Here is a 14,770-nt window from a genome sequence, read left to right as displayed (position 1 = left end):
CCCTCATAAAATGTGGGGTTCATTAGTGATTTTTTTCTAAATTGGTAAAGGCAACAGCATTTCAGACTTCAAAGTTCAAAGGACAGCCAAAAAACTCACTCTTACCTCTGTATTTTGCTACTTAAAACTCTTACTCTTTTATCAATCTGAACATGAGTATTACAAACACAGTAAAGCCTTAGGAATAATACCGAAACAAAGTTAAACGAGAAACAAACAAGAATTCAGTCTATGACTGTCCTGTCAGAAATTCACAATTGCTCTATCTTAATCAATGAGACTGTATTAATCACAGGAAGGACAGCAACCCCTGAGTTATTTTTCATTACTTTTGTTAAAATGAGGTGCTCTGCCTAGTGGCTCAAGAGACACAAAGTGAGGTGACAAGTAATTAAAGACAAATATTAAGTACCAAGAACATTTGTGTGCATGCATTTCAAATTATTTTTTTAGCAAAATAAAACTCTTTTAATTCCATTTTCCATCAACTTTTTCAAGTACCCGAGTCCATCGGAAGGGAAAGAAGAGCAGATGATCGGAGATGGTAACAGCCACTCCTGAGCAGCACCGCGAGGCAATTGCCATGGAGAGGAGCCCAGGGGAGAAAAAACAGGCCCCCCTCCACTGTTGTAGATGTCTGAATTTGAGCATGAGGGCTGGGGCCCGATAAAGAAGAAACAGCGACAGCTCATCAGTCTCTTCCTGAATGTAAAATTTTACCCCAGACCAAGGGAGAAAAATGAAAACTAAACGCGTGCAAGAGTCCGAAGGGAAAGCATAGAGCCAGAGGATGAGGGGAGACGAATGTGCAGCTTAACCTGGCAGACCGCACGGTTTATGAACTACCCTGCTTCGCTTTGCTTTGATAGGAGACGGTGCCAAGAGAGAAGGCATCCAGACAGCACAATGCTCGACAAAAGCAGGTCATTCATCGATCACCGCAAGTCTCCAAAGGCACGCGTGTCACTGGAACTGGAGGTCTGCTGGCTGTGCACTGTTATGGTGTCTTTTACAGGGTTTATACTGGAAACAATCAAGTGCTAGCTTTTTCATTTTGTTCTTTTTTAACATTTATTTACTTGAAAGTCAGAGTTACACAGAGAGAGAAGGAGAGGCAGAGAGAGAAAGAGAGGTCTTCCATCCGCTGGTTCACTCCCCAGTTGGCTGCAACAGTCGAAGCTGCAATGATCCGAAGCCAGGAGCCAAGAGCTTCTTCCAGGTCTCCCATGCAGGTGCAGGGAGGGGCCCAAGGACTTGGGCCATTCTCTAGTGCTTTCCCAGGCCATAGCAGAGAGCTGGATCAGAAGTGGAGCAGCCGGGTCTTGAATTGGCACCCATAAGGGATGCCAGTACTGCAGGCAGCGGCTTTACCCACTACGCTACAGCACCGGTCCCTCATTTTGTTCTGATTTAAGGATACATTTGTTTGATAGGGAGATTCAGAGAAAGAGGGAGATCTTTCAGCTGCTAGTTCACTCTCTAGATGGCCACAACAGCCGGGTCTGAGCCTGGCGGAAGCAGTGATTTAGATGGGAAGCAGGGCAGCCAGGACTCCAACAGCACTCGAACAGATGATGCCATAGTCACAAGTGGAAGCTTAACATGCTGTGCAGGCCCCTTTTCTTTTTCTTTCCTCTTTCCTTTTTATTTTTTGGGGTTTTTTTTTTTTCAGTGTTAGTTTAAGTACAGTCTTAACAAGAACAATTTGTGATGATTAAAAATTTTCAAAGCCATTAAGATCTACTTAATCATACATGACATTCTATTTAAATAATCTGTCAATCAAACAGAACAGGGACAACTCTACCACTAATACACTGCACAGCCTCAGAGTATTTCATCTGTAAATCACATGCTGCTTCCCCCATGAAACCGGAATAAAAATGGAATCTGCAACTCAATGAGAGGCCATGAGAAGTAAGCCAGATAGCATCCAGCTCACATGCAGCACTTAGAACAGTGACTGCTACATGGAAGACATTAATACAGGTCAAGCAGATTCACTGCCTGATTGCAAAGAGTTAGCTGAGACTGAATACAATATACCCCAAACCCAAACATGTCTTCCCTCCATCCGAGCTCTCTTTCTGGAATTCCTGTTTCACTAGCAAAGCCAGAGACCTCAGAGTCATCTGCAACAGCCTTGGAAGAGTGAAGACGGTTTCCTTCTCAAGCCAGCCACTCCCTTCCTACTCTGACTGCTCCATTTAGATGACATCATCTGTAACCAGAGTCTGGCGGGACTCCTGATCTGCACCCTTCCTTACACACGAACCACGTGATTAACCCTCTGAGACCAGGAAAACAAACAGAGAAAATGAAAACTTTTCAAGTTTACCATTTTAACTGGCTTAAAAATAAATACTTTAATTGCATGGAGAAAGGATATAGTATTATTATTATTATTATTAGGAAAATCAGCTGAATTACTAGGAAACATTAGGATTATTATATATTATTATTATTATTAGGAAAATCAGCTGAATTATTGGGAAATATTAGGAAAATCAGCTGAAAGATTCTCAAGTGCTAAATGAAGAAAATTATAAACCCTTAAATATCAGAGTAGACTACAACACCTTATTCACGGATTAGAAAACTCAAAATTATAAACATTCAATTTTCCCCAAGTCATTTAAAAATCCAATGTAACCACAATCAAAACTACCATGTTATTTCTGTTGAGCTTACAAACTAATGTTAAATTCATATGGAAATGCAATGAGCAAAGAAGACCCAAGACACTCTTAAAGAAAAAGAGAAAAGGAATCACAATATCAAATACCCAGACAACATAAACATATACTACAAATGACTATGTCCAACAGAACACTACGCCACAGCAAAGAATAAAGAAATGGATCAATGGAACAAATCAGAGGACTCAAGGACTGACCCAAACATCTAAGGATATTCAATACCCAGATAAAAAGACAAAGGATGGATGACTTTTTTTTTGACAGATAGTTAGACATTGAGAGAGAGAGACAGAGACAAAGGTCTTCCTTCCCCAAAATGGCCACTATGGTCAGAGCTATGCCAAGCCAAAGCCAGGAGCCTCTTCCCAGTCTCCCACGCAGGTGCAGGGGCCCAAGCACTTGGGCCATCCTCCACTACCCTCCTGGGCCACAGCAGAAAACTGGACTGGAAGAGGAGCAACTGGGACTAGAACCCGGTGCCCATATGAGATGCTGGCACTGCAGGCAGAGGATTATCCAAGTGAGCTATGGCGCTGGCCCCTAAAATAGACTTCTTAAAAAAAAAAAAAAAAAGATACAGGAGTAAATGGTTATCTACATGGTAAAAAATGAAATTGAGCTACTTCATGGTACAATACCAAAATAATAATAATAATGCCAGATGGATTATTTACCTAAATCTAAGAGGTAATATCATAGACCTTTTAGAAGAAAACATAGGAAAATACTTTAATAACTTCAAAATAAGGAAAAACTTCTTAAACAATAAATACATAGACCAAAAGCAAAGGATACATTTTAAAATATAAATTGTCTCCTAAAAGATACCATTAAAGAAAGCAGAAAGCTAAACTACAACAGAGAGGAGATGTCTGCATCATGTGTAATATCTAAGGATCAGTGTGAAAACTACATATAGGGGCAGGTGTTAAGCACAGTGAATAAGACGCCAGTTTGAACACCTGCATCCCAGGTCAGAGTGCCTAGGGTTGAGTCCTGCCTTTGCTCCCAATTCCAGCTTCCTGCTAGTCCACACCCTGGGTGGCCACAGGTGATGGGCTCAAGTAGTTAGGTCCATGCTACCCCCATGGGAAACTTGGATCCAGTCCCCAGTTCCCAGCTTCCACTTGACCCAACCCCAACTGTTGTAGCCATTTGAGAGGTGAACAAGCAGGTGGGAAATCTCTCTTCCTTTCAAATAAATAGGAAAATTTTAAGTCTTCAGATAAAAGAATACAACATATTGTCACAAATAGATAATAAAAGGGAAAAACTCAAAAGAAAAGTAGACAAAAGGCCTGAAAAGCCAATTACAGAAAAGGAGACTCCAAATGACCAAGAGACATATAAAAAGATGTTCCGTCTCATTAGTGATCACAGAAGTGCAATTAAAACCATAGTATCATCTTCACCAAAAAATCTGCAAAAATTATTAAGTCTGACCATATCAAGTGTTGACAAGAACACGGAACAACATACACACATCCATGACTGGTGGGAACAAACACTAGCGGGTACATTTATGAAAACAAATTGTTATTGCCTGCTTAAGTCTGAGCATACACATACCTGTGACCCAATATTCAGCTCTTAGTTACATATCCTAGAATAATTCTTAAGTGCTTTAGAAAATAAATTAAAATATGTATGGCAGCAGACTCCATGAAAGAAAACACTGAGGAAGACTCTATCAATATGAAACTGGATAAATAAATTGGGCACATTCAATGAAATAGTAGGAATGGATAGATGCTGAGGAAAAGAGCAAATCTCAGAAGAACACACAGTATATTCCCAATACGTAAAGTCCAAACAGGGCTAAACTAAACAACATGGTTTAGAGATGCACTTAATGAAGATAAATCCTCTAAAAATAGTAACAGAATGACTCCCTGTCTATATTCCAGAGGAACAGTTGTTTTTCTACCTATGACTTGTTGAATTCTTTATTTAGTGCAGGATTAAGCTCGTGACCATAAATTAAACTGAAAGTGAGTCACTGCCAAAAAAAAAAAAAAAAATAGGAAAGGAAGGAGGGAGGGAGGGGAGGGGAGGGTGCAAAGTACCATTATGCTCTTAAACTGCACATATGAAATACATGAGTTTTTTCCCTTTTTTTATATATATATATATATTTATATTTAAATAGTAACAAATGACTCACAAAATGAAGCCTACTTCTTGGGGAGCACGATTCAAAGAGGGATACTTGGCACTGTTATCGTCTTGACAATGGCATTTGTATTTTTTGTGCTGGGTTGTGATTATTAAGCTGTTAAGTTTATTATACTGAAAGCATACAAGTTTATATAATATGCTTCACAATAAAACTAACAAGAGTAAAGCTAGGAAATGAATCCTAAGAAACTACCGGTTAGAAAAGTTCTCATTAAAACCTCTCTCCTTATTAGATAAATTCAATACAGTATAATCTCAGAAGACCAACTCGTAATTTTTGAAACACACTAAATATTTGCATGGACATTAGGAGACTTTAAAAGGTAAATTTTTCTGACTGTCACATTGATAACAGAAATAGGGGAAAAATCAACTTCCACTTACTTAATTGAATTTCTAAAATGGTCTTCAGCTGGGTTTTTTACAGTACAACTGTTCAGGAGCCATAAATCTGCATCCGAAGCATTTTCTAGAAAAAAATAAAATGAACAGGAGAAAGAAAAGTCAGTATCAGATCAAGTCATCAAAAATATCCCCATGGGTACCTAGACGGCACTGGAAATGCCAGGGCAAGGGATGGAAGGCCAGTGCACAGTCAAGGACATCGTCAAAGACAAAGAGTAGGCAATGGCCATCATATAGAAATACTCAGGAGCAACAAATACAGATTTTTTTTGGTCATTAGAAATGTAATGAGAATAGCAGTCTTCTTTCTTTCTTTTCAGTGCCTGAAAGTACTATTTAATAACTGACAAAAACTAAAGTGAAACTGGCCTAATCTAACCTCTGAATACAAAATTAATTGCCCCTTTTGGAACTATGTACGTGTATTTTTCAGGCACAGGTATCAGCACACACAGAATATTCTTCACCATGAGAAATTACTCAAATTGTAACTTATTTGTATTGAAAATTAATGACTTACCTCAAAGTTAGCCTTCTATTCCTATCAACAATTTTATCACAGTTACACTATAATTCACTGCCAATGCAACACATAAGCCACATCTATATGTATGAAAATTAGTTTTTAAAATACCTAATGTGAAACTATTCTACCTGCCTTTTAGATACCTTACTTGCCTAAAAGAATCTTATACATTGATAAAATTACCATTAAAAAAAAGGAAAATCAAAATTGAAAACTGGGGCCTACGCTGTGGCACAGTGGGTGGGGCCTCCACCTGCGGTGCCGGCATCCCATATGGGCACCAGTTCAAGTCTTGGCTGCCCCACTTCCAATCTGGCTCTCTGTGATGGCCAGGAAAAGCAGTGGAGGATGACCCAATCCTTGGGCCCTGAACCCACATGGGAGACCCAGAAGAAGCTCCTGGCTTCAGGTCAGCCCAGCTCCAGCCATCCATTGCGGCCATTTGGGTAATGAAGCAGTGGATGGAAAACCTCTCTCTCTCTCTCGCTCTCTCTCTCTAACTCTGCCTTTCAAATAAATAATTTTTTTTAAAAAAATGAAAACTGCAGCTCCTTCAACCATACTTCAATAAGAACAGAGGTGACAGTCAAATGATCATTACTGCCCCATATGCCTTCCAATTCTTTGCCAAACCCCCACTCCACTGTCTTAATCTCCCCCCAGCAACCAGAGAGGCCTTTTATGAAATGTAAATCTGATAACATCACTTCTTTGCTCAAACTCAGAAAAGATGAGAATTCATCTACCTTCTCTTAGTTCTCTCCAAATTCTTCCCCACACTGCCACCTGCCAAAACAATCCTCTAATATCAACCTGGTCCTAAAACACATTCAATCTTTCCACAACTTCTTAAGATATTAAAAACCTGTCTAGGGGCCAGCACTGTGGCACAGCGGATTAAAGCCCTGGCCTACAATACCAGCACTCCATATGGGCACTGGTTCGAGTCCCAACTGCTCCACTTCCAATCCAACTCTCCGCTATGGCCTCGGAAAGCAGTATAAGATGGCCTAAGTCTTTGGGCCCCTGCACCCAGAACAAACTCCTGGCTCCTGACTCCGGATCAGATCAGCTCTGGCTGTTGCAGCCATTTGGGGAGTGAACCAGCGGATGGAAGAACTCACTCTGTGTCTCCACCTCTCTCTGTAACTTGGTCTTTCAAATAAATAAATAAATAAAATAAAAACCTGCCTAGAGGCTGGTGGTGTGGTACAGTAGGCTAAGTCTCCATCTGTGGCACCAGCATCCCATATGGACACCTGTTCATGTCCCAGCTTCTCCACTTCCTATCCAGCCCCCTGCTAATGGCCTGGGAAGGCAGTAGAAGATGGCCCAAGTGTTTGGGTTCCTGCATCCATGTGGGAGACCCAGAAGCTGCTCTAGATTCCTGGCTTCAGATTGGTCCAGCTCCAGCCATTGCAGCCATTTGGGGCAGATGAAAGATCTATCTCTCCCTCTCACTGTCTAATTCTACCTCTCAAATAAATAACAAAATCTTTAAAAACAAAACAAAACTTGTCTAAATGTAGCCACTTAACTTCCACCTTCAATATTCGTCTCTCCCTAGCCACCTGCCCCTGCAGCCAGGCTAACTCCTACTCAACTTCAGTTTCTGCTTAGGGCTTGCTCAGTGCCACTTCTCTGAGGGCGCCCCCACAATGGACCGAGCACAAGATGTTTTTGCACTTTACAATTCTGTATTAAATCATTCATTTTCTGCCTGTTCTTAGCACTCTCAATGTCCAAATCCTAACACCATGATCGGCACAGAGTGGACATTCACACGGTCATGGGACAATGGTGGGCGAGGAGGTGAGGGAGGAGAGGAGGGCAGCATGGGGACAACGTGTGTGACGACCTGTGTGTGGCACGGCCACCAGCTCCCAAAGCTCCAAAGGCCAGACTCACCTTCAGAAACAGGCTCCAGGGAAGCCACAGGCGTCTTTTTCAGATAGTTAGGAATTCAAGACTTTTTCTTTATTCATGGCTATATTCCCAGCCCTTATTAAAATGCCTGGTCTATGGTGGATGCGTATAAAATATTTACTGAATGAAAGTTTAATTCTGAAAGACAAAGCAATACTACAAGCAAGGTATTGTGCAAGTAAGAAAAAGTCATGGATGTCTGTTAGCTCACAATAAAAAATACACAGCAATTATAATTCATTTTAATAAACAAAAAAGCCAACAAGTAAGCCATCCTAATGGCAGAACTATCTGGGCCAGATTCCAGCTTTGCATCTACTTTGTCAGTGTGAAGTTGTCAGACACCTCTAATCCTAGGTCCTCCTCAAGAAAAGCAATTAATAAGGCAAATCATTCTACTTTGTCTGGAATTCCGCCAATGCTGGCCTTCAAAATAAAGCAAACATGAGGGTATTTCAAAAGGGGAAAACGGAATTAAAAGTCAATTGGGGGGGGGGTGCTAGTGCTGTGGCACAGAGGGTTAACTAATGCTCTGGCCTGAGGTGCTAGCATCCCATATGGGTGCCGGTTCGAGACTTGGCTGCTCCACTCCCGATCCAGCTCTCTACTTTGGCCTAGGAAAGCAGTGAAAGATGGCCCAAGTCCTTGGGCCCCTGCACCCATGTGGGAGACCCAGAAGAAGCTCCTGGCTACTGGCTTCGGATCAGCACAGCTCTGGCCGTTGTGGCCGATTGGGGAGTGAACCATAGGATGGAAGACCTCTTTCTCTCTCTCTCTGCCTCTCCTCTCTCTGTATAACCCTGACTTTCAAATAAATAAATAAATCTTTTAAAAAAAGTCAATTTGGGTACCAAAAAATTGTTCTATGCAGCTTATTCATAACACACACTCCCACAATCTTTATGGCGACCCTTCGTTTGCATGGATTCCAAGACTTTCTGCAGCACCAAAATGCTGAGGCTTTCATTTCATTTTCCATGAACATTTTGAAAGTCTTTGTATTACCCTTGGTGACCTAGTAATTGCAATCAACAGGACTCCTGTGGCTCTACCAAAATGCCTACAAAATCACACAGCCTCTTAGGAAACCTCTGCACTCTGAAAGAGAATGATCCAGTGAAAACAGATGCTTTATTATTTCTGAATTCAGTCAGCTCTGTTAGGACACCTTATTTAGTACTGCCAAAAATACAGTTCGCCATAAAAAGTATGAATCGATCAATAACAAACCCACGATGAGGATTGACTACATGCCCAGCTATATTCCAGGCATAGGACATACGGCTGTGAAATGAGTCTCTACCCTCAAGGAGTCTGAAGTCTTGAAGACATCGTCTGACTTAAAAGTTAAAAATAAATCTGCTTTTAAAAAAAGTGAGGAAGCAAGCAAGCAGCACCAATCAAAGACATGAAGATGATTAAAAAAAAAAAAAGGCAATGGACCAAGAATAACTGGAGGACTGCCAATTAAAACAAACCTTGCTTTCAAGTGAAAATCTGATTTGAGACTCAAACAACAGGAAGAAATCTGCAATGCCAAGATCAGAAGGAAGAGCATTCTAGTAAGAGGAGGACCCCAAAAAGCCAGGAATCATGCCTAGCATGGGTGGGCATCAGCAGAGCAGGGAGAGAAAGTCAGGGAGATGGGCAAGAGCCAGGTGATGCACGCAAACTAAAAAGCTTTGGATTTCACTCCAAGTGGAACAGGAAGTCAGCTCTGTATTTCAAGCACGAGCTCCTTTCTATTTAAGAATGCCATTCTGGTAGTGCCATGAAGAGTCCTGAAAATGAGGCAAATGTAAATGCAGTGGGGGAGAAAAAAGACAAGAAAATCAGCTGGAAGGTGATACATTGGTCTACAAGTGAGTCAAGCAAAAACCATGGAAACATGGACTGAGATCAGAGCAATGCAAGAGTGAAGGGAACTGGGGTTCCACTTCAGAGGTAGGCTCTGGGGAGTGCCCTACTACATTAGGTATGAATTATCAGGTTATTTACATTACGTACATCAGGTATGAATCATGTGAGAAGGAATCAAATAGGATTCCTAAGCCCAGGGAAAGGATTTGGGCCTGAGCATCAGTTGTTTGTGGCACTAACTACTGAGATTGGAATCTGGAAAGAAACAGATTTAGGGGATAGTAGTTTTTGTTTTGGTTATGTTACATTTGAGATTCCTACTAAATAGCCAGGTGGATAGTGATCAGCCATTTGGACATAAAAACATACTTCAAAAAGTATGTGGAAAAATGAAATTAAAAAACAGGCTTCTTTGGTTGCAAACAAACAAAAAAAAAACTGAAATCAATGTATAAAGCAGCCCTTAAAAACTTCATGGAGGGAGGAAAGGAGTGAAGAGGAGTTGGGTTTAGAGGGCAGAAAGAATGGAAAAGGGAGAGGAGAGGGAGGCACAAGAGGCAGGAGGTAGAAGACAAAACACTTGGGACACTCCAAGGTCTGGTAGAGAAGTTAAAATGAGAAAAAGAAATTGAAAAGCAGTAAGATAGAAAAAAAAGACTAGGGAGCATAGTGTAATAGAAGTCTCAAGAATAAAGTATTTAAAAAGAGAAAGAAAGAGAACAATCAATTATACTGAATACTGAGTTGAGGAAATATATCTGTACTGATGTCAACACTGCTAACAAAATAAGATGATTTCATACTTTATTTGCCTTTCTCAATTCAAAGTATTTGCTTGCTCTGTGTCAATCCAGAATTATCTAGCACAAGCCTTTTTTACTAGTAATTCAGAAAACAAATTCATGACAAAGAGAAAGAAGGAAAACTGAATATATGGCCATTGGCCAAGAAGGCATGCTGATTGAATGCATGTGGATTAGCCCCTTATGAACATAATTCCTGCATTCTAAGATGTCATCAACTCCTGTAAAGGAGTGGTACCTGTCACGTTCTCACCAACTTTAGACATATTGCAGGTGTATGGAAAAAATGTACCTGAAGGGGGAAAATCAGCCAGTTTGGCATATCTACCTTGGAATGCAAACATCCAGAATAACCAAAGAATATGAGAATTCTTCCTTCCAGAATCTTATGCCCAGGCCGGTGCCGCGGCTCCCTAAGCTAATCCTCCACCTTGTGGCGCCGGCACACCGGGTTCTAGTCCTGGTCAGGGCGCCAGATTCTGTCCCGGTTGCCCCTCTTCCAGGCCAGCTCTCTGCTGTGGCCAGGGAGTGCAGTGGAGGATGGCCCAAGTGCTTGGGTCCTGCACCCCATGGGAGACCAGGAGAAGTACCTGGCTCCTGCCATCGGATCAGCGTGGTGCACCGGCTGCGGTGGCCATTGAAGGGTGAACCAAGGGCAAAAGGAAGACCTTTCTGTCTCTCTCTCTTACTGTCCACTCTGCCTGTGGAAGGCTGGAAGGCAGGAAGGCAGGAAGGCAGGAAGGCAGGAAGGCAGGCAGGCAGGAAGGAAGGAAGGAAGGAGAAAAGGAAAAGGAAAAGGAAAAAAAAGAATCTTTTGCCCAAAATGAAACAGATGTCCAAACATACTAATGCCTACAAATGATTCTGGTTTTTGGAGAAAGTATCAGCTAGGAGAAAGTTAAAGCCTTCAGTGTTGTCTTACTCAGGGCACTCACGGCAGGTTCTCTGGTACCTTGGAAGGAAAGACAATATTGAAGAGTATGTGGGGAAATAAGGACTAGGTAGGTGGGCGAGAATGGACTAAGGCAAGGAGAAGCAGTAGGAAGGCACCACACTTGCAACCACAGACATGGAGAGGACCCAGGATGAATTCTACCACTTTGATATGTAGCCTAGGGCACTGAAAATGTCTGTACACATCTACAAATCATCTGCAGGGGCCCAGGGTTGTGATGTATTGAGTTAAGCCACTGCCTGCAATGCTGACACCCCTTATGGGCACTGGTCCCAGTCCAAGCTGCTCCACTTCTGATCCAGCTCCCTGCTGATGTGCCTGTGAAAGCAACAGAAGATGGCGCAAATGCCTGGGCCCCTCCCTGCCACCCATGTGGGAGGCCCCAAAGAAGCCCTGGCTGTTACAATCATTTGGGGAGTGAACCAGTGGATAGAAGTCAATCTCTCCCTCTCACTCTTTGCAACTCTGCCTTTCAAATAAATACATAAATTGTTTTAAAAATAAAAAATAAATATCATCTGCATATAAACCACATGTTGACAATACCAGAGCCGATATATCAGGTCTGGTCTGGAAGCCTGCAAACCTCGAGCTAGCCAGATGCAGTTTCGACTTCAAGATGATTATTCACAGTCTTCAGCTATTACCAACAGTGCTGCAATGAGTGGCACTGTGTATATATCATTTTATTTCTCAGAATAGCCTTGAAATCAAGTCCAAGAAGGTGAGATTGTTGAGTCAAAGGATAAATTTCTATGTCAAATTCCCCTCCATAAGGGGTGTGCCACTTTGCACTCCCAGGAACCAGGCCTGTGAGTGCCATTTATCCATAGCCTTTCCCACAGAGTGTGCTATCAAATCTTTGGGCTTCTGCCAGTCTACTGAGAAACAGGATCTTAGTGAGGGTTTAATGCATGTCTCTCTTATTATGAGTGAGTTGAGCAACGTTCATGTTTAAGGGCTTTCTGCATAGGATTCTTTCCTATTTTTCTTCATTAAATAAACATTAAAATAAAGGCAAAGAAAGAAATCTTTCATCCACTGCTTCACCCCCAAAATGTCCACAATAGCAAGGGCTGGGTTAAGCCAAAGCAAAGAACCCAGAACTCCATCTGAGTCTCCCACAAGGGTTGGCAGTGGCCCAAGTACTTCAGCCATCATCTGCTGCCTCCAGGATGCAAAATAGAGCTGGATTGGAGACACAGTAGCCTGGACTCAAACTGGCACTCCAACAAGGGATACAGGCATTGTAAGTGGCAGCTTCACCTGCTGCACCACAATATCTGTCCCTCAGCTCAAGTTTAATTGATTTATACATACAGACAACAGAGGATATTAATTGTGTATCTATCAGAGAAGTTGCAATATTATTCTGTGTCTGTTGTTTTCTTTTTTGTAAGTTTCTTCATACCTTATTTTTAAAATACAAATTTATTAATCTTTTATTGCCTTTGGGTTTTCAGTCCTAATTGGAATACCTCCTCTACTCCCAGATTACTAAGGAATTCACCACATTTTCTTCTAATATGCATATGTTTTTGCACTTAGATCTGTGATCTGTTAGGAATACATCTCAATATACATTGATCTCAATTTTTAAAATGCAAAATGAGGAGCTGGCATTGTGGTGCAGTGGATTAAGCCACCACCTGCAATGCTGGAGTCCTCTGTAGGAATGGGTCAAGTACTAGACGTTCCACTTCCAATCCAGATCCCCACTATCACACCTGGGATAGCAGCACAAGATGGACCAAGTGCTTGAGCCTCTGTCACCCACATGGGAGACCCAGATGAAACTTCTGGCTCCTGGCATCGGCCTGGCCCAGCCCCAACTGTTGAGGCCATTTGGGGAGTGAACCAACAGATGGAAAATCTGTCTCTCCCTCTCTCTTTGTAACTCTGCCTTTCGAATAAATAAATAAATCTTTTTACAAAATGTAAATAAAATAATGTATTCCCACACTGAATTAGAAAAACAGTAATAAGTGTGATGCTACCTAGTACAAGCAAAGGAATGGGAAAACTGGCATCTTTTACTCTGCTGGTAACCACCCACACTGATACAGATCTATGAAGGCAAGGAAAGAATGGCTATTTATGGGGCCGGCGCTGTGGTGTAGTGGGTAAAGCCACCACCTGTAGCCCTGCATTCCATATTGTGTACCGTTTTGAGTCCCAGCTGTTCCACTTCCAATCCAGCTCTCTGCTAGTATGCCTGGAAAGGCAGTGGAGGATGACCCAAGTGCACCCACGTGGGGGACCCGGAAGCTCTAGCTCCTGGCTTCAGACCAGCCCAGCTCTGGCCATGTGGCCATTTGGAGAGTGAACCAGCAGAGAGAAGACTTATCTCTATCTCTCTCTCTCCTTCTCTCTCTCTCTCTCTCTCAAATAAATCTTAAAAAAAAAAAAAATGGCTATCTAATGTTAACATGACTACAGGAACATCTCCTGAACATGCTTTCAATATATTTGCAACACACTCAATATATATGAATACACACACACACACACACGCACACATCCATATACACACATAAACAGAAAGTTCTCACTGAAGATTATTGACAAGGCAACCAAACCTGGAAAGCCTATTTATCCTATAGGGAAGTTTGGTTAAATAAATTATGATACTGCAGCTGAAATGTGATGGAAGTACTTGAAAGGCAAGATAAAACCTTAAGTGATAATTTCTATTAGGTCATCAGATGAAACAAAGCAAGGTGGAGAATATATGAGGATATTTCAAAAGTTCACGGGATCAGGCATGTCAAGGCACCAGTGCCTTTTATTGGAAGGTATAGGTTCCACTGCCACCTCTAGCTCCCAATTCCAGCTTCCTATTAATGAAAATCCTGAGAGGCACCAGGAGGGCTCAAGTAGTTTTGTTCCTGCTCCCACACAGGACACTTCAACTGAGCTCCTGGCTCTGGCTTTTGCCAGCCCAGTCCTGGCCTTTCAAGCATTTAAGGAGTAAACAGAGACTGAGAGATCTCTTTCTTTTCCTCTCCTTCTCCCTTTCTCTGATATTCTGTCTCTCAAATAAATAAATACAGCACTAAAGCTGTATTTCTTTACAACTTGATCCTAAAATGTGACAGATGAATTTTTAATTTTTACCCATCTATATTGTTTGAATTGCTGAAAGCATACATCACCTTTTTGTCCTTAAACTAATTAAATATATGATATGTAATACAGAAAAACTTATATATATATATATATACATGTATATGTTTCCTTTCCCATAGATGTAGAATCAGCAGCTTCCTTTCACTTTAAGGTGAAGACATACACACTATTTTGCTGCTGGGATCCATCTGACAACAGTGACCCTGATGCACATTTTCTGAGGGATGCTTTTCATCTCATTAATAGCTTCTGTGCTCAAGGAACCAAGAAAATGACGGCCATTAACAAG

At 41.6% G+C, this 14,770-nt stretch overlaps 1 protein-coding gene across 11 annotated transcripts in view; it reads right to left on the bottom strand.

The window, feature by feature from the left end:
• The window catches only part of CDKAL1 (CDKAL1 threonylcarbamoyladenosine tRNA methylthiotransferase), a 731,906-nt gene that overhangs the window by 616,294 nt on the left and 100,842 nt on the right, over positions 1 to 14,770 (bottom strand). For all 11 annotated transcript variants that reach the window (XM_008262511.5, XM_002714231.6, XM_089333341.1 and 8 more), the window contains one exon: positions 5,262 to 5,346. In XM_008262511.5, the coding sequence (XP_008260733.1) occupies positions 5,262 to 5,346 (85 nt within the window). The remainder of the gene's footprint in view (positions 1 to 5,261; positions 5,347 to 14,770) is intronic.

This window comes from Oryctolagus cuniculus, chromosome 5 (genome assembly GCF_051225735.1).
Source record: "Oryctolagus cuniculus isolate XC-2025 breed Fujian yellow rabbit chromosome 5, ASM5122573v1, whole genome shotgun sequence".
Taxonomy (NCBI): domain Eukaryota; kingdom Metazoa; phylum Chordata; class Mammalia; order Lagomorpha; family Leporidae; genus Oryctolagus; species Oryctolagus cuniculus.
Note: the sequence above shows the minus strand (reverse complement) of the source record. Positions and strands in the feature narration are given on the sequence as shown.